Raw genomic sequence first — 22,116 nt, 5'->3', positions numbered from 1 at the left:
TTATTAAGTGTGTACTAGCATGATGTCCAAGAAAACAGTGTATATATTTTAACTAATAAATACTGCTACAAAATTCCAATGATCACCTGAACCTTCAGTGAGCCATTATCTTTCTGTTTTGGAGTATCTTGCCTCAGTGTTGATAGCTGTTGACTCACCGGACCCGTAGTTAGTTGCTGAAGGTTGGAGGGGCTATGGCAATTTTTAAAAATAAGACAGTGGTGAACTTGGCCTTATACTGATTGACTGTTCCTTTCATTAAAGTTTGTCTGTAGAAGGCAATGTTATTTGATACCATTGCACATGCAATACAGCTTCTTTCAAAACAGAGTCATTCCCTCTAATCCTGCCCCTGCTTTATCAAATCATGTATGTAGTATTCTAAATCCTTGGTAGTAATTTTAACAATGTTCACAGCATCTTCCCAGGGGTGATATCCATCACCACGAGACACCATTTTCTTTGTTAAGCCACAAGAAGCAATTCCCCATCCATAGAAGTTGTATTGCGACGCTATGGCAGTTCAGGCACATTTCTAAGTATGACTTCTAATTCTAGTTTCCATACTATTTCCACTCCTTACTATTTCCACCCCATTCCCCATTTCCAGGGAAATGTTGAACCCCTTAGAATAATCCACAAAAGCTGTAATTAACTTCTTCTCAGATTGAGTTATGTTGATATTCTCACTTTCTTTCATGAGTCATGAATAGTCTCAATGCTATATAGAATGATGAATTCTTACCAGAAGGTTTTCAAATTATTTTTTCCAGATCATCAAAAAATGTCTTACTCTCTTTGCTAGCTGTGGCCTTATGAAATGTATTTTAATTAATAACAATAGAAGGAGAAATTGCTCCTGGCTCCATGGATTGCAGATTGTGTGTTGTGTTAGCTGTCATGAAAACACAATTAATCTCATTATACCTCTCAATCAGAACTCTTGGGTCACCAGGTGTATTGTCAATAAGCAATGATATTTTAATATTTGTAAGGAAGTCCCCCACCTGGGTGGTAGTCCTTAATGGTGGACCTCAAATATTCAGTAAACCATGTTTTAGATTATCGTGCAGTCACTCGGTCCCTTGTATTAGTTAGAGAATTATATTTATACATAGTGGCTGGGTCCATTCCCCTATAATCATACATGCATTGAATCTGACCTATACCATTTCACTCCTCACCCGCACCCAGCCCTCCACTGCACTGATCCTTCCCTTGCTCATTCATCTATTCATTCTTGACTGGAGCTTTCTACACACACATAAAGGTAAAATTCCCTGTGGCACATTTATATATGCACATAATATAATTCTGTTAATTTTATTCCACTTTTTCTCTACTTTCTCATCCCTTTTGCCTCTCTCTCAATCTCCTTCTTCCACTTCACTGATTTTTCCTATATCCTTATGACATTCTGATCCTCTTCTTTTTCTTGTTTTGCTCTAACTTCCATATACAAGAGAAAATATCCAACCTCTGACTTTCTGAGTCTGGTTTAATTCACTTACCATGATGTTCTCCAGTTCCATCCATTTACCAGAAAATGCCATAATTTAATTCTTCTTTATGGCTGAGTAAAACTCCAGTGTGCATATATACCACATTTTCTTAATCAATTCATCTGTTGATGGGCATCTCGTCTGATTCTATTACTTAGCCTTTGTGAATTGTGCTGCCATAAACATTAAAGTGGCCGTATTCCTATAGTATGCTTATTTTGGTTATTTTGGATAAATACCAAGGAGTGGGATAGCTGGGTCAGATGGTAGTTTAATTCGTAGTCTTTTGAGGAATCTCTGTACTATTTTCCAAAGTGGTTGTACTCATTTGCAGTTCCACCAATAATGTATGACTATAACCTTTTCCTCACATCCTCATCTGAATTCATTATTATTTGTATTGAGAATTGCCATTCTGATTGGCTTGAAACATAGTTTTGATTTGCATTTTTCTGATGGCTAGAAATGTTGAACTTTGTTTTCATTTATTTGTTGACTATTTGTGTTTCTTCTTTTGAAAAATGTCTGTTCTTTTGCCCATTTTTTGATTGGATCATATTGTGTGTGTGTGTGTGTGTGTGTGTGTGTGTGTGTGTGAGAGAGAGAGAGAGAGAGAGAGAAGTTTTTTAAGTTCTTTATATATCTTGGCTGTTAATGCTCTGAGCAGCAGACTGGCAAACATTTTCTTCCATTCTGTAGGTTCTCTCTTCATGCTCATAATCATTTCCTTTGCTATGCAGACCCTTTTTAATTTGATGGCACCTGACTTAATGATTCTTGGTTTTATATGTTGAGCTTTGGGAGTTCTATTAAGGAAGTCACTTCTTACACCTACCCATATGATAGAGTTTGATCCTACATTTTATTCTAGCAGTTGTAAAATTTCTATTCTAATTCTCAAGTCTTTGATTGTTTTTGATTTGACTTTGTGCAGTTTGAAGGAGAGGTATCTAGTTTCCTTCTTTTACATATGGATATCCAGTTCTCCCTGCACCATTTGTTAAAAAGGCTATTTTTTTCTCCAACATATAGTTTTGATACCTTTGTCAAGTATCAGATGACTGTAAATAAGTATGTAGATTTGTCTTTGTGTCCTCTGTTCTATTAGTTTTACTCTTCGTTTTCATGCCAACACCATGCTGGTTTTGTTACTATTTCGTTACTATTAACTCTTCAGATCAGGTACTGTGATGCTTCCTGCATTGCTATTCTTGCTCAAAAATACTTAGGTTATTCTGGATCTTATTCTTCCAAATGAATTTTAGGTTGTTTTTAAACTTCTGTGAAGAATGTCATTGCTATTTTGATGGGGATTGTATTGAATTTATATATTGCTTTTGGTAATGTGGCCATTTTAATAACACTAACTCTGCATCTCCAAGAACAGGGAAGATCCTTCCATCTTCTAATCTCTTGTTAAATTTCTTTCTTCAGTGTTCTGTAATTTTCAGCATAGAAAATTTTTACGTTTTTGGTTAGATTAATTTCCAAATATGTTTTTGTTTTTTGAGGTTATTATGAATGGAATAGATTTCCTTCTCAGCAGAATCATTGTTGGAGTAGAGGAAAGATTTGAATTATGAATGTTAATCTTATATCTTGCTATTTTGATGAATTCCCTTACTAGCTCTAGAATTTTTCTGGCTTTTTTGGGGACGGGGAATAGATGTAGAAGATATACCCAGAGATTTATCTTCAAACAAAGATAGTTTGACTTTTTCTTTTCCTATTTTCATTTCTTTAATTTCCTTCTCTTGCCTGGTTGCTCTGGCTAGAGTTCGGAGAATCGAATTGAATAGAATTGGTGTCATCCAGTCTTTGTTTTTCCATGTACACAACAAAGGCATAGTAGATTCTTTATTATTTTCAAAGGGTACTAAGATTTTCAGAAAGACAAATGAACATTGATTTTAACTTAAATCACCAGCTACATTAATACCTAATGAGAGTCAGCTTAACCTTTGAAAGTTTGAAGCTCAGCACTGACTTCTCCCCTCTAGCTATGAAAGTTCTAGATGGCATACTCTTTCAAAGAAAGCTTGTGTCACCTGTTGTATAGTGCAGCCACCTTCTGCAGTTGTTTGTGCCGGACTTCTGAGTACCATACTCAGCTTCTGAATTAACACTTGCAGTTATAACTTGAACTTTCATATTATGGAGCCAGTTCTTTCCTTAAACCTCATGAACCAAACTTTTCTGACCTCAAACTTTTCTGACCTCAAACTTTTCTTCCATGATACCCACCTCCACCCCATCTCTCAGTCTTCATAAAATTGAAGAGAATCCGGGCCTTACTCTGGATTGGGATTTGTCTTCAATGAATGTTATGGCTGTTTTTAGTTTTCTAGTCAGAATGATGGAACTTTCTCCAGGTCCTCAGTAAGGCTGTTTTGTGATTTTATCATTGCTGTGTTCACTGGTATCACATATTTAATTTCCTTCAATAACTTTTTCTTTGCATCCACAACTTGGTTGCCTGGCATAAGAAGCCTTATTTTCAGCCCATCTCAGCTTTGGATACACCTTCCTTTCTAAGCTTAATCATTTCTAGTTTTGATTTAAGGTGAGAGATGTGCAATTCTTCCTTTCATATGAACACTTAGAAGCTGTTGTATGGTTATACATAATTGGCCTAATTTTGACATGGTTATTTCTCAGGGAATAGGAAGGATGGAAGGGAGGGAGAGAAGGGGGATGGGCCAGTTAGAGGAGCACTTAAGAACACACAGCATATATTAGTTAAGCTTGCTGTCTTATGGGCATTGTTCATGGCATCCAAAAGAGTTACAATAGTACCATCATGCCAGATACAATAATTAAAGCCTTTTCATTATTATTTAAGAATTATCAAAATGTTACAGAGACATGAAGTGAGTCCATACTGTTAGAAAAATGATGCTGACAGAATTAGTAGACCCAGGGTTGCTACAAAATTTTAGTTTTTAAAAAAGAAAAAATATCATTATCTACAAAGTAAAGAACAGTACAACAAATAGAGTTGTCTATACCATTGTTACAATCAATTTTTATAGTTTATACAAAGTAATGACCTCTAGGGGACACACTGTCTTCTTTGTATTTATTTAGTTTACTAACTTATTTATTGTCCTTCTGGGGATTGAACCTAGGGCCTTATACATGCTAGGCAAGCACTCTATAATTGAGCTACATATTGAGCCCATTTTATTTATTTGTTAAATTTTAAGATGGAGTCTTACTAAATTGCCTATACTGGCCTTAAACTTGCAATCCTCCTGCATCAGCATCCCCAGTAACTGGGATTACAGATGTGCATCACCACACTGGACTCCAACATTATCTGCTTTTAAAGTTGACCTTCAAGCCAGGTATTTAATTCACGTGCCCTACAACTAACATTGGACAGGAAAGGGTCAATTCAGGGAAACATACCTAGTTGCAAATGAACATGGTTAAGGAATGAATCAATTGTATGTGAAAAATTTCTTTCTAGAGAGTTACACTTCTAGATCATAAATGATAGCTGTAGTGTGATCATAGCACATGATAAATGTGGAGTAAGAAGTTGAACTCACAATATGGAGAACCTTGAGTGCTATCTCTAGGAATTGAAAGTGGATTCAATTAACTTTATTGATGGTTGACAGTTTTTGAACATTTTGGAACAACAGATACCCTGGCAAATATACACAGAAAAACACAAACAAAAATGAAAAACAAAGCAGATTAATGTATTACATTTTAATGTCTCATTTTTCATATTTTTCACTACTTTGAAGGATTTTTCTATAGTTTTCTTTTTTTTACAGTTTGCTTTTTTAAAAGACAGTTTTTAATAAACTTAGCCTTTCATAAATTTAAGGTTAATCTCTGTTCCTTTCTTATATATACTTAGAAAAGGGAGTATGTGATTATATTATATTTAAACCATGTAAAGTACAGTTTTTCTAGATATTTTATCAGATTTAATCTAGATTACATGAAAGGGTCTGTCTACTACCTATAATCCATTTCCATATATCCTGCTCATATTGAGTAAATATCATTCAATTAATGAGTATTTCAAGTTCCCATTTTGATTTATTATTATAATAAATGATTAAAAGCATGAGGCCCAACACCAAACTAATTAAGTACTGATCTTGTTTTCATCACTTACTAGTTGTACAGTTTAGAACAAGTTACTTGAGCCAAATTCTCTCTTTATTTGGAGTGCCATATATTTCATAGGGTGGTTTCAAAGGTTAAATTTGGTAGGCCAAGTACAATTCCTAGAATTTTGAAATCTTAGGTATTATACTTACTTGGCATTTTAGAACTTATTTAGTCTTCAGAAAATTTTTTCTCATGTCAATATTATTTACCTATTAATACATTACCTGATTTTGACTCTGGGTATCTGAGTGTGCTTTGTCAACTGACAGTTACTTATCCACACTCTGTCTAGTTTTGCATTTCCTTTTCATATCTAAGAGGAACCAGACTTCTCTGCCATTATTTCCTCTCTAACAACCCATTGCTACATGGTTTTCACCCTTGTGTTTCCACCAATATTGTTTTTTCTGCAGTAAGATACAGTGCTAGGGATACTACCTAAGGAATGGGAGTCCAAAGTTAAATAAGCTTCTAGCATTTGATATTCAGCAGCCATTAGCAATTTACTGAATCCTCTAAAATCCTTAATCTCCTTTCCTGTTAAGGGAAGAGGGTTGGACTCAGTCAGGCTTTTTAGATCTTTCCACTAACAAGGATATAATGTGTTATTTCATTCTACATTCAGCCCCAACTTTGCCTTTATAATCCCACTATTCAAGAATTCAAGTTTGTCAGAAAAACTCTGGTTACTAATACCCAGAAGACCATGTGGTGAAGCAATAACTACTGATGAAAAGTCAATCTCAAAATAATCCATCCAGGGGTTGTCCTAGTTTTAAATGAATAACAATTTAGTTTTAAGTTGATTTATATTGTCACAAAAAGTATATAAAAAAAGATACAATACCCTTTATTATATACATCTGACCAAGATCTGTGTCATTATGTGCTCCTCACTGACAGATGATCGCTTTAGCCTGTCCTCTGTAGGAACCTGGGCTGGCCCTGCTCCAGAGTTAATGGACTATCATGTTATTTCAAATTTGTCACAGTGGGGCAGGTCTTTTAACCACTGTTGGGTGACCATTGTTTTACTTGGAGTTGATCAGATTCTATTGGATGCAACAAAATCTAATGTCTTAGTAAGATAAAATGAATTTACTATGGATAGAAAATCTGTTTGATTTTTGAACATTGTTAAAAAATAATTATTTGGCCCCTGGTGCTTTGGGGGATCATCAATAAGGTTCAGGATTCCTAGTTTAAGAGATCGATCATATACTTATATATTTTTTGCTGTGCCTATAATTCTAATGTTACCCGTGAACTTCCCATCACCAAATCCACGATTTTTTTCTACCTTCACCCTTGACCTTAAGTAGTGTAAGGTATTGATTTTATTATCCCCTAATAGCTACCATTCCCTGAAAGGTTACTATTTCCCAAAAGGTCAAAAGCAAAGTTAATGTAGTTGAGATTATGTTCCCCATAGAGAAACGGATATTTCTTGGTAAGAAGAGAGCCTTTCTCTTCCTGGAAGTCTGTTGGGTCCAGGATACCATCAGTTCTGGATTTACGAGGAATATGACATTTAGCGGCCTTGGGTGAGTAGATAGTAGATCAGGCAACCTTCCCTGATTCACACACAAACTAGGAGCTTTCCCCAAGGTTATACAGATGTCAGATCTATAACCTGCAAATGCAGGTGTTGGAAGAAAATAGTGAAAAAAACAGAAAACCTTGGTTTCTCCTCTGGTGTTGTTTGACATCAAATTATTCCATAGGCATAAAGAAAACATATGTAGACATGGTATGGGCACACCTTTATTGATCCAACCTTAAGTAAAGAGGAAATAATCCAAATACTTTTGGTTCGTTATCAAAAACAAGAGCTAGAATCAAAAACCCATTACTTTTCTGGAAAGTTTTAAGTGTTTCTTTATGCATGTGTATCAATTATGAAGTTTTTTTAGTTCCCCAAAACAACTTTGACATATCGTAATGGCAACATTTGTTTTCTGGGATTCTACTGTCAGCTGCAAAAAAAAAAAAAAAAAAAAAATTCAAATTATTCTAAAAATGAAAAATCACTTCCTTCAGACCTGCTAGAAAATGGAACTGTTAGACCAAAATTTGCCTGTGAGACAGAAGGGTTAGAGCCATACGCTGGTGATAAGAATAGATGCTCTCCCTTCTTCCTTCAAATTCTAACTACAAATAGCAGTATGTGTGTGTACATGGAAAAAGAAAGAGGAAATATGAACAGATGTAGGAATATTTGCAGAGAGGGAATGTCATTTTTAGTACTGAATTGGTGTAAATGAGGAAGGGAAATAATAGAATCATAGAGTGATAAATAATAGCTCCTGAAAAATGGCTCTCTTCTCCCTCTGTGTTCAAAGATGCTTGGCTTACAGCCAGATGGAGCTTATCATTTTTTATTAAATAAAATCCAGTTCCTGTGATCAGTCTGGATTAGACTGGTTTTTCAAAACAACCCCACCCCCCCCACGCCCGCCCCATGCATGTGCACACACACACACAGAATTCTAAACACAAAGTAAGGAGTATCTTGGAAATTTTCACTGGGAGCACATATTCTAGAAGGTGCCTGCTGGTATTTGAAGACTCATGGTACCTGTTAGAACAGAACTAGAAGGAGGATAACTCAGGAGTCCGTAGGTGAGTCCTAGGTTAGCTTAAATTGAGGGTGCTGGCAGAGAAAGCTAGTTAAATTAATTTGTAATTCTTATGCATAGGAAGCAATCAAAGAGAACAGTGCCCTTTCATTTCCAATGGGAAATTCCATTGAGTCAAGGACTTAATAAAGAATTCCAAGGAGTGCAACCAGGAAAAAAAACTTTTTTTTTTTTTTAACTCAGAAAGCATAAAAATTAAAAGCCACTTCTGGTTATTTTGAGGATAAGTTATTAAACTGTGAAAAGTGACATTATTTTTTCTTGCTGACACATATGGTAGCAGTCCATAATTTAATTTCTGTATGCCTCAGTTATTCTTTAGATTCAGCACTGTAAATTTAACGTTGAGGTTCCTAAATAATAATTTTGAAAAATGGCCCCATCAAAGGAAAATTGTCATCACAGGGTGAGCGGGCATTTCAGTTTCCCTGGGGTGGTCACGAGTACACCCACGTCCTATGATAATTATGAGTTTCCTCTCACTCTAATAGGGTCTCAGGATGACTTCCATGGGTAGTCATCTGCCACGAAGGCAGGCGAAATCTATGTCCACCTGAGGCATTTAGGAAAACCTGTGAATGTGGAAAGTGAAACCTAGTTTTTACCTGGCCCTATAGACTCACTCGAATGTTTAATAGTAAAAGAATGTTAAAATACTTTTTAATGTTAAGAAGTTTTTTAAATGCCTTTAAACATAAAATATTCTCTCTACTTTTATGAATATGCTTTTCTTATGCTTCTTTAGGGTGTCAGCCGTAAAGATAGTTTTTATTTTTGCCTGTGTTAAGTGTAGACCAATGTGCCACATTAGAATGATCAAAAGGGCTCACTGACTTACTAAACACTTGCTGAAACACAAGAAGTGGACATATATAATTGTTGCACTATCTTCCCAAATGAAAATGAAAATAATAATAGGAGAGAGGAGGCAGAAGGAAAAGGGAAAATGCTAGGAAGGAGGGGGAGGAACATAAATATAATTATACACATTTACTTGAAAGATGCAAAATTATTCCTATGGTGAGCACGAAGGGTAATGAGTTGTTTGAGACCCTGTGCATCAGTATGGCCACTGGATCTTCATGTTGCTTTTGAGGGGACCTGGGGGTCAAACCTACTTTAACACTCATGCTTCTGTATCTGCTGTACATTTCACCATGCCACCTGCATGTCCTTGATGAAGCAGTACAGGCTACTAATTTTATTGAATCTTGATGTTAAGTGCACATCTTTTTTAATATGCTGCATGCTAAAATGAGAAATACGCATGAAGGAAATCCAAGTACAAAGAGTTTTGCACAGTAAACACTTTTGCGATCATCTGAATTTCAAACCAAACTCTCTAGCATTTTATTTTCCTCATGAAAAAAAAAATATATTTTTTTACTTAAAAGGACAACAAAAGAAACACTGTAGCTATTCAGACTTGGGTGCTTGTTAGATATTTTCTCACAAATGAACAAAGTGAACCGGTCACTTTAAGGAAAATATTATTTGCTGCCAAGGATGAAATCCATGTTTTAAAGCTAAAATTCGAAATTTAGAAAACTTTGTATCTGTCACTGGGACCCTGACAGCTTCCCAGCATTAAAAGTCATTTCTATTGGGTTGGCGGTGATAGTGACCAATGAGATTTTTTGATACTCTGTGATGATATGTGTCAACATTTGGAAGACCTGTCTAATGCAGTGTGCTGTTCAAAATGACCATTGATTGATGTGATAAAATCATGCATGGGTAAAAGATCCATCCAAAGTACAAGATAGAGCAATGGATTTTTATAGCACCACAAAACGTTTACTGATATTATGTCAGATTCCACATTGCAACCAACTTGCAAGAAACTGCTTGTTGAAATTTGGTATGGTGTTAAAGGATAATATCTACAATTATCTGAAAAGGCTGTCAAAATATGCCTTTCTTTACAGCTACATATCTGTTTGAAGTCATGTTGTTTTCATGGAATTCAATGAAAACCACATACAGACCATTGTGAATGAAGAAAGTAACATTATAATAGTTATTTTTAAATAAACCACTCAATAAATGTACTTAGAAAACATGTAAAGAACTGCTTATGATCCTCACTAATATTTTTGTTTTAAAACTATAGATATTTTGAAAATTTTTTGATAAGATATAAGTATACATTTAAAAAATAAATTTTGATTTTGATAAATATTTGGAGCTATGACCTACATGAACAAAAGCCCTCTGGGGTCCTCAGTAATACCCAACAGTTTGAGATTCACTATCTAAATAATTATTCTTTGTTTTTTAATAGATTGTAGAGCAGTCCTCTCCTACTCAGATTAAGCAAAGTAGGCCAAAATTTCCATTGAAAAACAAGTTAAAAGGAGATAGAGTGGGAAGAACAGGCAAAGACAAGGTGTCACCATATGGTAGTTCTGTTCCTGCAGGCAATCTGTAGACCCAGAAAGGTAGCACTATGATGGCCGTCCTTTATATGTTACTCTCTTGCACTCTGAGGGAGATTTACTGTACTATTACTCTGGTGACCCAGGAACCAATTCAAAGAATGAAGTTAACATCTTTTTTTTTTTTTTTTCCCAAACAGGAAAAAGCTAAACTGGGTTTTAGTCCAAGTAAATCATGATAACTTGGAATCAATTTAGAAAAATGAATATTTTGGGGTTTACTTTCATGAGCTTACATTAGATAAGGCTGCTTTGTAACTTTTTAATATGGAAATTTGATATTAGAAGAGAAGTCAATTTTTGCTAGTTTGCCGGTGAAATGATTACAGATATATTTTTCAGGATCCACGCATGTATTTTCCTTTCAGTTTTATTTTAAAATATGTTAAAATATATATATATACACACACATACACACACCATACACACACACACAAACACATATAAAAGTATATGAACAGTATCTACAGTTTAAAAGAAAAGTAAAATGTGTGTGTACCTATCACCCAGTTTATGAAGCCACATTACAAATTGTTTTTCATTATTTTTTCTTGTAATTAAACCTTGCTCCTTGTTCACTGGAGAAATTCTTCCTGTTCTCTTCAATTTGACTGGAATAGTTAGTGCCTATACAGCCAGAGAACAAATTGTTTTTATCAGTAATTACTAATTCCATTCTAGTTCCATTCAAATCAATTTAATCAACAAGAGTCATAAAGCTAGAATTTAAAGTTCACACTTCCTAGGTACTTTTTCCTCTCTACTATTTGGAGCTTAGAGACAAAGCTTTCATTGGCTCTTAAATATTTGCTTGAAGTTTTAGTCATTAACATTTATGATGTTTTTGGCCCTTTGTATAATTTCTATACACTTTGTACCACTAGAGTTGAAAATAACTGTTCACCCTAAAAATATATGTTCTTTTGAAAATCTTTAGAAAATACAGAAAAATTCAAAGATGAAAATAAAAACCACCCACAAATATATCACAGAAAAGTTAACCCTGTGTTTTATTGTCCTATTTTATTGTCCTGTTTTTAAAATATAAGTATGACTTTTAATGGTCCTCTAAAGTATTTTAAAGGAGAAAAATGTGCAGATATCAAGTTGAATATTGTCTCTGTATATACTCAAGATTACCCTAGCAATTAAACTGAAATCAAACTAAAATAACAATGGCAAAAATAGTTAACTTGGCATTTTAAATTTGGGGGGTGGGTTTGTTTTGTTTTTGTGTATATATTTTTTATGTATATGTTTCAGTTATTTGTTGTTGAATAACAAATTACTACAGAATTCAGCATCTTAACCTAGCAACAATTTCTGACAATTCTGCAGTTTACCTCAGCAATTTCTGGTTTTACTAGGTCTCATTTATGTGTATTTGGTTGAGACATAGGATTCAAGATTGCCTCTCTCATGAGTCTGGCAGTTGGACATGGCTGTTGGCTGGTGGCCTCAGTTAAAATCTTTGTGATCTGTCACTCTTTATTTGGGTCCAGTAACATGCTCGTCTCAAAGAGCAATCACAGAAGCAAAGACCTTTTGAGTCCTTGGTTCCACAACTCACATAGCATAATTCCCACCAAAATCTGTTTGTCAAAGCAAGACATAGGACCAGGCCAGACTTGAAGCACAGAGAAATGAACACTCACTTCTGTACTGGAGGAACTTCAGACATTTTGTGGTCATGCTAATCTGTGCTGTATACTATTTTCATATGAACTATTTTCTTTTTCTTTTTTTTTTTTTTTTTGAGAGAGAGAGAAAGAGAGTTTTAATATTTATTTTTTAGTTTTCGGCAGACACAACATCTTTGTTTGTATGTGGTGATGAGGATTGAACCTGGGCCGTACGCATGCCAGGCAAGCACGCTACCGCTTGAGCCACATCCCCAGCCCCTGAACTATTTTCTTTTAGCTCTTTTGGGAACTTTCTTAATACTAGAATCTATTAGATGAGATATAGAGAAATATATTTGGGGATACGAAACCAAAATCCCCTACCAAACACTGAAATTTGCATATACATGATCAGACTCCCAAACTCCAGTGCATATGAAGACATAGATAACAAGCAACTGAAATGGGCCAGGTCGGTATTGGCTTACTCTGGAATATATTATTTGATTTTAAATGTAATAGCGGAAGGATGCTTTGAGACAACAGGAGCCCTGTGATATCAAGATATTTTAATATAAGGACAACAATTCCAGCAATTTGTTTTGTAGATTTCAACAAACTCATTCTGAATTTATGTGGAGATACCCAGAATAGTGAACACAAACGTGAGGAAGAAGACTAGAGTCACGGGATGGGTAGGACCTGACTTCAGGACTTACAATAGACAAGTCAGTATAGAATTTGCAAAAGAATGGACAGATGGGTCAATGGAACAGAATGGAGCTCTCAGAAATATAGTTACACAGGCCCCATCAAAAGTTTTTTGACCAAGGAGCAAAATCAAGTACATGGAGAAGGACAATTGGACATAACTATCAAAAACATCTAGACATATATCTTCCATCTTTCATAAAGATTATCTCAGATGGATATGATGATCTAAATGTAAACCACAAGATTAATATTTCTAGAAGATAACATAGGAAATCAAGGTGACCTCAGATATGGTCATGAACTTTCAGGTAGAATACCTAAAAAAAAAAAAATGCATGGATGTAAAAAAACAAGTTAGACTTTCTTAAAATTAAAATTTTCTACTGTTTAAAAGTCAGCGCTAAGAGAATGAAAAACAGCCACCCACAGACAGAGAAAATATTGTATAGTATGATAAAGGACTTATATACAAAATACATACAGAACTCTGGAAACTCAATGGTATGAAAACAAACCAACCATTAAAAAAAAAATAGGAAAGATATTTGGACACTTCACCAAAGGCTTACAAATGCCAAGAATAGCATATTAAATGTGACCAGCAGTATGTAAGGTATTATTGCACACCCATTAAAATGCACATATTAAAAATATGACCATACCAAATGTTGCTGAGGATATGGGTGCCAGGCACTCTCATTCCTTGATGCTGGGAGTGATATATTGCACAACCACTTTGGAAGACATCTTGGCAGTTTCTTACAAAGCTAAACATAGATTTACAATACTTTACAATACAGTTTAGTAATTCTATTCCAATGTATATATTGATGCAATAGAATTGAAAATTTTCTATATGTGAATATTTATGGCAGTTTGTTAAAAACACTGAAAATAGCCAGTGTCCTTCAATAAGGTGAATAAATACATAAACAAATTATGATACATCTATGCAATAGAGTATTATCCAACAATACAAATTAATGAGCTGTCAAGTCACAAAAATATTAAATGCATATTGCTAAGTGTAATAAAATTCCATCTGAAAAGTAGCATATTGTGTGATTTCAATGATAGAACATTCTGGAAAAGACATATGAATGGAAGAAGGAATTGTGGCAGAGGCATGAATAAGTAAAGTTTATATTTTTAGGGTATTCAAACTATTCTACATAATACTGTAATGTTGGATACTTAACATGCATTTGTCAAAATCTATACAAGATACAGATAGTCTTAATGTAAAATGGGGACATTAGTTAATAATAGTATGTCAATATTGGTTCATTAATTGTAACAATTGTAACAACAATGTAAGATGTTTATAATAGGGGAAACTGAGTGACATGGGATGTGATCCAGTATATAGAAACTCTGTTCACTATCTGTTCAATTTTTTGTCAAATGAAAACAATTTTTAAAAATATTCTAAAATTGAATCATTTTGTTTTACATGATTTTGTTTTCTGATGAAGTATAGTCGTTTGAGTTGAAATATTGGCTCTTCCACAGGTAAATAAATTACCTGTCATTTTACCTGTCCCTGGTAAATTTTCTTTTAGCTAAAATATTACACTTAGTAGATCTTACTTGATGTTTTCCAAGGTATTGTAGAGCAGCATTTGTGATGTATGTGGAGGACACATGTCTGCTGAGGAGCAGGTGGTGAAAGTAAAGAATTTGAATAAATGGTCCTCTGTAACAAAGATACTGAGTTGTATATACACATTTTGGGAACTTGTCCATTTCAGAAATTTTTTTGTAAGCATTATTATCTTTGGAAGCATATTTATTTAATTTGAAAAGTCATTTTAGAGAAAGGAAGTAAAACATGCCACTAGCAACTAGCAAAGGTTTTGAGGCATTTTTCTACAATATTGGTTTAATGATGATAAACACATTTGGAAAATGCCTTCAATATTTTCATTGTGAAGATTATTTATTTTTTGTTGCTGGAACAACTAGAAACAGATGTGGCAAGACTGAGAAAGTGTGAATTTACTTTTTTTCTCTGCACACAAAATAGATGACAAGTATAATCCCAATTATTAATTTGAGAATTGCAATTCTTATATTACCCTGTGGAGTTGGATCTGACAAACGGAAATTAATAACAATGTTAAAACATGTCCCAGCTTCCTTCCCACCTCAGTTCCTCCCTCACCTGCAGTAGCCTATGCTGTGATACAGTTGCATCTAATCTCCCTCAGCCATTCTTCATTCAGCACAATCTTAGTTTTGAAGACTTCATTGCCTCATTTTCTTTGCATCGGGATTTTCCTTTGATTTTGTGTCATGACAAATGAAAGGCTAATTCCACTAAATGCATTAAATTGAAAATAGTCTTAATTAAATCTCCTAGAGAGATGTGGATTTTAGTGGAAACGTGGAAACTCAGCATCTTATCTTAAACACATCAATTCAGAGGGATTGAAATTTGGTCAGCAGGTCATGTCAGAAAGTTTGGCTTAGGTGGGACAGTCTCCTCCAAGTCCACCTAACTTTGAAGACTGGTATGCCCTAGGCAGGAGGACTGGGCTTCTATAATGGAGGGAAGGGAAGTTCTTCACTCTGATGGAGCTTAACCCTGTGCTTAAGACTGTATTTTTTTTTGCATATTCCATCTGTTGATATCTTAATGGCTTTGAATCACTTGAGTTCTCAGGTTGAATAACATGAGCTCTTAGGTTGTACAGACACTGTTTCAATTTCCTGCCAGACAACACTAGTAATGCTGCATTCATAGAACAAGTAAATATGTGAGATGAATAGAAGGGTGCAAGCACTGCTTCACCCAGGGGCACAGATCTAGGGACAATCTCACTATTTGAAATATTTAAAAATTAAATATAAATAAAAGGTTAAGATACAACCAGACATTGTTAAAAAACAAGCAAACAAACTTTAGTTATACCAATATAACTTCCTTTTTGAAGAAAGCTGATATTTTTTGCAAAACCCTTATATTCTAATCCTTAGAGCCTTTGTGCTATGGAGCACAATTTTTATTATCTATGTTTATCATATGTATCAAGTCACCAAAGCAATGAACTAAGCAGAAGAAAGTGAAGTAGATGTTATTGGCATACAGACTGAACATATAAAAATTTTCAGATTAGAACTCTTAGAAAAGTTACTAATAATGTTGTCTGTTTCTCTAATAGTGACAAATTAACAAGGTCAATAGCCCAAATGAGTCACCTGTATCCTCCAGCTATGTCCTTTGCCTTATGCCATGACATATCAATGGCTAAGGATATCCCAATATAATCCTAGAATCTGGGGATTGGGGAAACTCTTTTAGGAGTTTATTCATAAGTTTCACCGGCATCTTTCCATTTTTCTTTCTTTCCTCTCCATCATTGTGTCTTCTTAGGGGGAAAATGATTTCAGTTATGTCATTTATCTTGGAAATGTTTTTCATAAAGTATTTCATCCTATATTTTTTCTTTATAGATCCAGGACTGCATAGGCAGCTGTATTTTCTGCAAAGACCATCCAACGTGGTGGCCATTGAAGGAAGGGATGCTGTCCTGGAGTGCTGTGTTTCTGGCTACCCTCCGCCCAGTTTCACCTGGTTACGGGGCCAGGAAGTCATCCAACTCAGGTACACTCATTTAGGATTTCTGTGAAATATGCATTATGGTTTACTTTTCTCTAATTTGACACAAATGCCTAGAAATGCTAGGTTTCTCATGATAATTGGATTTTTCCCCTTATTCCTCCACATGATACAGTATATAAATGGCATCTAACCACTGGCTTGAGCCCATGGGGAAAATAGTCAAAATGCATAAGATCAATTCTGAGAGGAAATTGAGAAAGCCAGGATAGTTATTGAGGTGGTCCCATCCAAAGTCTTAAGACGAGGCATCTGGATGATCTCATCCTGAGGTAGTGGAATAGAGAGGTAGATCTTAAACATTCTGAGCACACACACACAGAAGATTACTATGTGAGGTGATGTTTAGGTTAATTAGCTGGATGTTCATTCTCTCTCTCTCTCTCTCTCTCTCTCTCTGTGTGTGTGTGTGTGTGTGTGTGTTGACATTTGTCTATATATGTACAAACACATATTTCATCCTTTAAACATAAACATAAAACATCACATCACATTGTATAAATACATACACTTTTTTTTTCAATTATACCCAATTATACCTCAATAAAAAGGGAATAAAGAAACTGAAAATTCTGGATTTCAATATGTGGCATATCATCGTAATGTCTGAGCAATTCCTTTTAGCACCAGTTTTGCCCATGACTATCCCAACTGTAACAAATATTTAAGGTAAGACAGGAAAATATGCCTGGTCTTGAATTACTGGAGCATTAATAATAAGATAGAGTTAGAAAGTGAGCCCTTCATATGATGGAATACTTATTCTAAAACATTTTGATTAAATGGATCTCACTTAAGAAATTAATTTCATTGATTGGGAGGACTGGTGTACTCCCTTTTAACACGTTAGATTTTCTATGATGAGATAGGTCCATAGATCATATATTAATCTTTAAATTCATCCACCTCAAATATGTACTTAGATAACAACAGTATGATATCACAACTTTTCTGGGATCATTAAATCTCTCAAGAAAGGCCTCAGTAGACACATGCTCTTTGCATATGTTTAGGCAGTTTGGGTTCAATATAAGTTGTGGCTTCATACAAGATCACTGAATTGGATGTCAGGGCACAGAACATTGCCCTCCACTCTAAGAGAACCACCTCTTTGGACCCTGAGTCTCTCAAATTTAAAAGGAGGTAAATGGACTAGATTATCTGTAAGTTTCTTTTTTAGCACTACAGTTATTCCTATTTCTTCTCTCTGATTACTACATGCTGCCTTCCAGTGCGAGTAGTTTCCTTTTAATTAATTTTAGGTCAGTAAGTGAGATATTATCAAGCCCCTCTCATACAGGGTTTGTTTCCAATTTTATGTTTGAGGTTTGCAAAATTCATTTAAACCTTGAGTACTTTGCCTGCAAACATGTGTTGATTTACTGTATAATTATATATGCCTGGTGTCTTACAGGTCTAAAAAGTACTCTTTATTGGGTGGAAGCAACTTGCTTATCTCCAATGTGACAGATGACGACAGTGGAACGTATACCTGTGTTGTCACATATAAAAATGAGAACATTAGTGCCTCTGCAGAGCTCACAGTCTTGGGTAAGTCACTGACTGCAGATGACTTCACGTTGTCCTCTTCAAAATACACTTTGAATGCTTGCCACTGATTGCTTCCTATGTTTATTAGTGTGGAATCGTGAAGTCCCAGTACACCACATGTGTCCCTGCTGTGCTTTGATTAATTGCACAGGGGTTGAATGCAGTGTGGAACACTTGTTCATTGATTAAAAGCAAATATATTACTCTTTAGGCTAATTATTCTAGTGATAAACTGAGAAGTTCCCCAAATTACTATTTGACAGGGGTGTTGAACAACAAGTATAAGATTCAAAAATATCATATCTGGGGGGAAATAGATGAAGAAGAATATGGGAAAAATTAAGCAAAAATGGGCCTCAGTGGAAAAGCAGATGTCATTCAAGATGAAAGGGCCTCTGTCATTAAATTCAGTGTTTTGGTAAGATTGTTTTAGTTACGTGGAAATACTTAAAATGGACCCTAAAATCTAATATAAGTAAGGAAAACTTGCACAATAAGAATATAATTTAAGGAAATTAAAGATGCGTTGATAGGTTCATTTTATTCAGAAAGGTGGGGTCACCTGTGTCTCTTTGTAAATTAATAATTCTTACACATAGTAGGTACTCAAGCAAATCCAAATTTTATCGTGTACTCCAGATTCATTTGAATTAAATTGTTTGATGAAAGAGCCTTAGCATTTTTATTTCGCTTTCTTTTTTTCCTATAACAACACTAAAAATTGTTTACTATGTTTTTCCCCCTTGGGGATCAATATTTTTCCTTTTAAAGAATTCAGGACAAGTCATAGGCTTCAGTAGAAATGAAAAAGTATCATAAACTGATTATATATGCTTACCCGTATCATAATGTTAATATGCTATCCTTCATCTGTTTTGGCTTTAACGTTAATTCATAAAACACTTTCAACTGTGCCCTGGATAATAATGTATATAACGCATTAGGCAATGGAGTTGCTCTTTCTTTCATCAAGCCAGAAGTATTAAACTAAGAATGGGCAAAAGACTTTAGTTCTTTGGATTTAGAGGTAACATTATTTTAACTAAAATATAAGCTGTCTTTAAAATGGCAACAATTTCATTTAATCATATTTTATAGCTTGGTGAAACAAAGAAAATTCAGGACTTTCATATTTTTAATGTCAAAGTACACTAACGCTAAAGAGTTATCTTAGAAGTTATCTTGTAATGTGTATTACTGATCATAATGCAAGTGTGGTTACAGAATAAGAGAATTTATATTGATATAATCAAATTTTTACTTGCAAATACAGAAGGTCAAATTTTGTGTCAAATTAATGCACAATGTAAGGCTTCATTGGTACTCCAGCCATACATTTAACAATGCTGAATTTTGATGATAAACAAAATCAGCAAAGACCCTCATGTATGTACACATGTATGTGCACACATATTGGCATATTTTTTACTTTATGAACTATGTAAATTATCTCTAAATAATTATAAGTATAAGCACATACATATACAAACCAGTACATACATTTACACGTGTTTATATGTACGTTCTATATAAACACACACACCATATATACAAGAAATGGCAATTATTTAGTACAAACAGTGTAAGACGTGCTCTTCACTGTAGCCTACAGGGGTTGTGAAGTCGGAACCCATTAAATAGCAATGCTTTTGTTTAATAATTTTGTACCAACTGAGAAATAACAAAAAAGATTATGACATAGAGGGACTCAAATATCACCTTTATTTTTTTAAAACACTGCCACTCAGCCTGTGATTCCTCTCAGTGTTGAGAGAAGCGTGTCCATCTGGTCACTGATGGTAGGGCTCCTGACAGCGTGGTATTCATTGCCTGGAGGCCAGATGTGTTCCACAAAGAGAACAGGAGGTGAAAGGGATGTCTTTAAACTTTGATCTGATAGGTTATTTTGCCTTTTATCCTAATCTAACCTTCCTGACTCCAGGAAAGGGTGAATATTGGGAAGGGATTGGAGAAGCAAGAGTTTTATCCTAAAGGAGCCTCCTCTGCATGGAAGGAAATGTCAGATTGAGGAAGAAGCAGTCACTAACCCTAACCCCAACATTAGGTGTCAATGTCAACCCTGATTTATGATTAAAAGCATTTCTGCCCAGAAAGATGAATAAATGTCTCAAGGGAAGACTCAGGATTCAAATTAATGCAGTCTGAGTCCAGAGTCCCAGGTTTCTGTGATATGCAAGGAATGATTCTTGAATTTCTGTTTTAGCTAATAATTGGTTATGTTAGTCACATTAAATACAAGAACATATGGTAACAACCTTGATAGTAGAAAGTTTAGGGAAGAAACAAGAAAGAAAGGAATAAAACTATTCTTTGAAAATGAGGCTCAAACAATTGTCATACCATCTATGGACAAAAAGGCAAAGGAAAGGTAAATTTGGTATCAAATATTGCTTGTTCTTTAACTGTAGCTTGTACTTTGCAAAGGTGTGCATCATTTTTATAATCAGAAAAACAACAGGAAGGTATGGGAAGAAACATGCTTATGACTTTAAAAGGGGAGAATGAAAATTAAAATAAAACATCATATTTAAAAATCAAGATGATAAAACTTACACATAATCCATAGTCCTGGACTGTTCAGACACACACACACACACACACACACACACACACACACACTCTCACACAGCACACATTTTCTCCACGTAGATGATGTACATATTACAACTGTGTATTCACTTAAGGATAAATCATAGTATCTTCTTCTCTATGTGCTTATATATATTTGTATGTTCTTCAAGTTTTCAGTTGTCAGACATTATTGTGTTTCTAAATTTTATTAAAAATAAAACACTAACCCAATCATTCTTAATATCTGTAATAGTCTTAATATCTTACTACTGTTAATATCTTTCTTATTTATTTGTTTATATCCTAAGAAAAATAACCAAAAAGTCTTTATACTTTCAACAGAAGTGCCAGAATTTGCCTCTTATCAAAAGAGTGCATTTCTCTTCTGGGCACAGTGTCGTACACCTATAATCCCAGCAGCTCTGGAGGCTGAAACAGGAGTATCACAAGTTCAAAACCAGCTTCAGCAAAAGAGGTGCCAAGCAACTCAGTCAGACCCTCTCTTTAAATAAAATACTAAATAGGGCTGGGGGTGTGTCTCAGGGCTCAGTGAATGAGTGCCCCTGAGTTCAATCCCTGGTACTGCCCCTGCTACAAACAAAACGAAACAAAACAACAACAAAAGCATATTTCATCCCACAAAAATTTTCTTACCTAACAATTTTATAACTGGATTCTCCTTATAATAATTTGGATATCTATTAAATTAAAATTTCTTTTTTTAACCTCATTGGAATTTGCATTTCCATTTTGTGAATTTGCTGTCAGTATTTACACACTTATTCAAATATTCATCTGTATTTCATTGATTTGAAGGAACTTCCTTACATAGGAAGAGCAGTAACTATTGTGTGTGCTCTATGTAGAATATCGAGCCAAGTCTCTCTTCCTACGACTGCTGGCTTTGTCACCTTTAGATTTTTTTATTTTTATTCTAAATGAACTCTCTGTCCTCAAATCTGGATATGTTACATGTTGAATGTACAAATTAGAAGTATTACAAATTTAATAAAAACTAGAGAGAGCCATGTTTACATCTTGGATCTTGGTGGCCTTAGTGTTTTCCTTTTTGTTTGCTTGTTTTTAAAGAATCATCTTGGTAACTGGGTATGTATGAATTTCAAACATCTCCCGTAGACCTTGTATGATTTATAACTACTCTAGAAAGCTTGATTCAATTCAGGAGGTGGTTAGAGTACTGTTGTAACTATTTTACCCTGGCTTTAAAAATGAATTTCGATATAATAAAATCTGTGACATAGTCTTTGACTCTTCTAATGTAAAGTTAGGGTCACTGTAACT

At 34.6% G+C, this 22,116-nt stretch overlaps 1 protein-coding gene across 1 annotated transcript in view; it reads left to right on the top strand.

Moving 5' to 3' along the window:
• Window positions 1-22,116, top strand: part of Dcc (DCC netrin 1 receptor) — a 1,060,049-nt gene that overhangs the window by 496,204 nt on the left and 541,729 nt on the right. The window contains exons 4-5 of the mRNA XM_076836991.2: window positions 16,506-16,656; window positions 18,086-18,222. Of these exons, the coding sequence (XP_076693106.2) occupies window positions 16,506-16,656; window positions 18,086-18,222 (288 nt within the window). The remainder of the gene's footprint in view (window positions 1-16,505; window positions 16,657-18,085; window positions 18,223-22,116) is intronic.

Source organism: Callospermophilus lateralis, chromosome 17 (assembly GCF_048772815.1).
Source record: "Callospermophilus lateralis isolate mCalLat2 chromosome 17, mCalLat2.hap1, whole genome shotgun sequence".
Lineage (NCBI taxonomy): Eukaryota > Metazoa > Chordata > Mammalia > Rodentia > Sciuridae > Callospermophilus > Callospermophilus lateralis.
The sequence above is the reverse complement of the archived record's forward strand: the minus strand, read 5'-3'. Positions and strand labels throughout refer to the sequence as shown.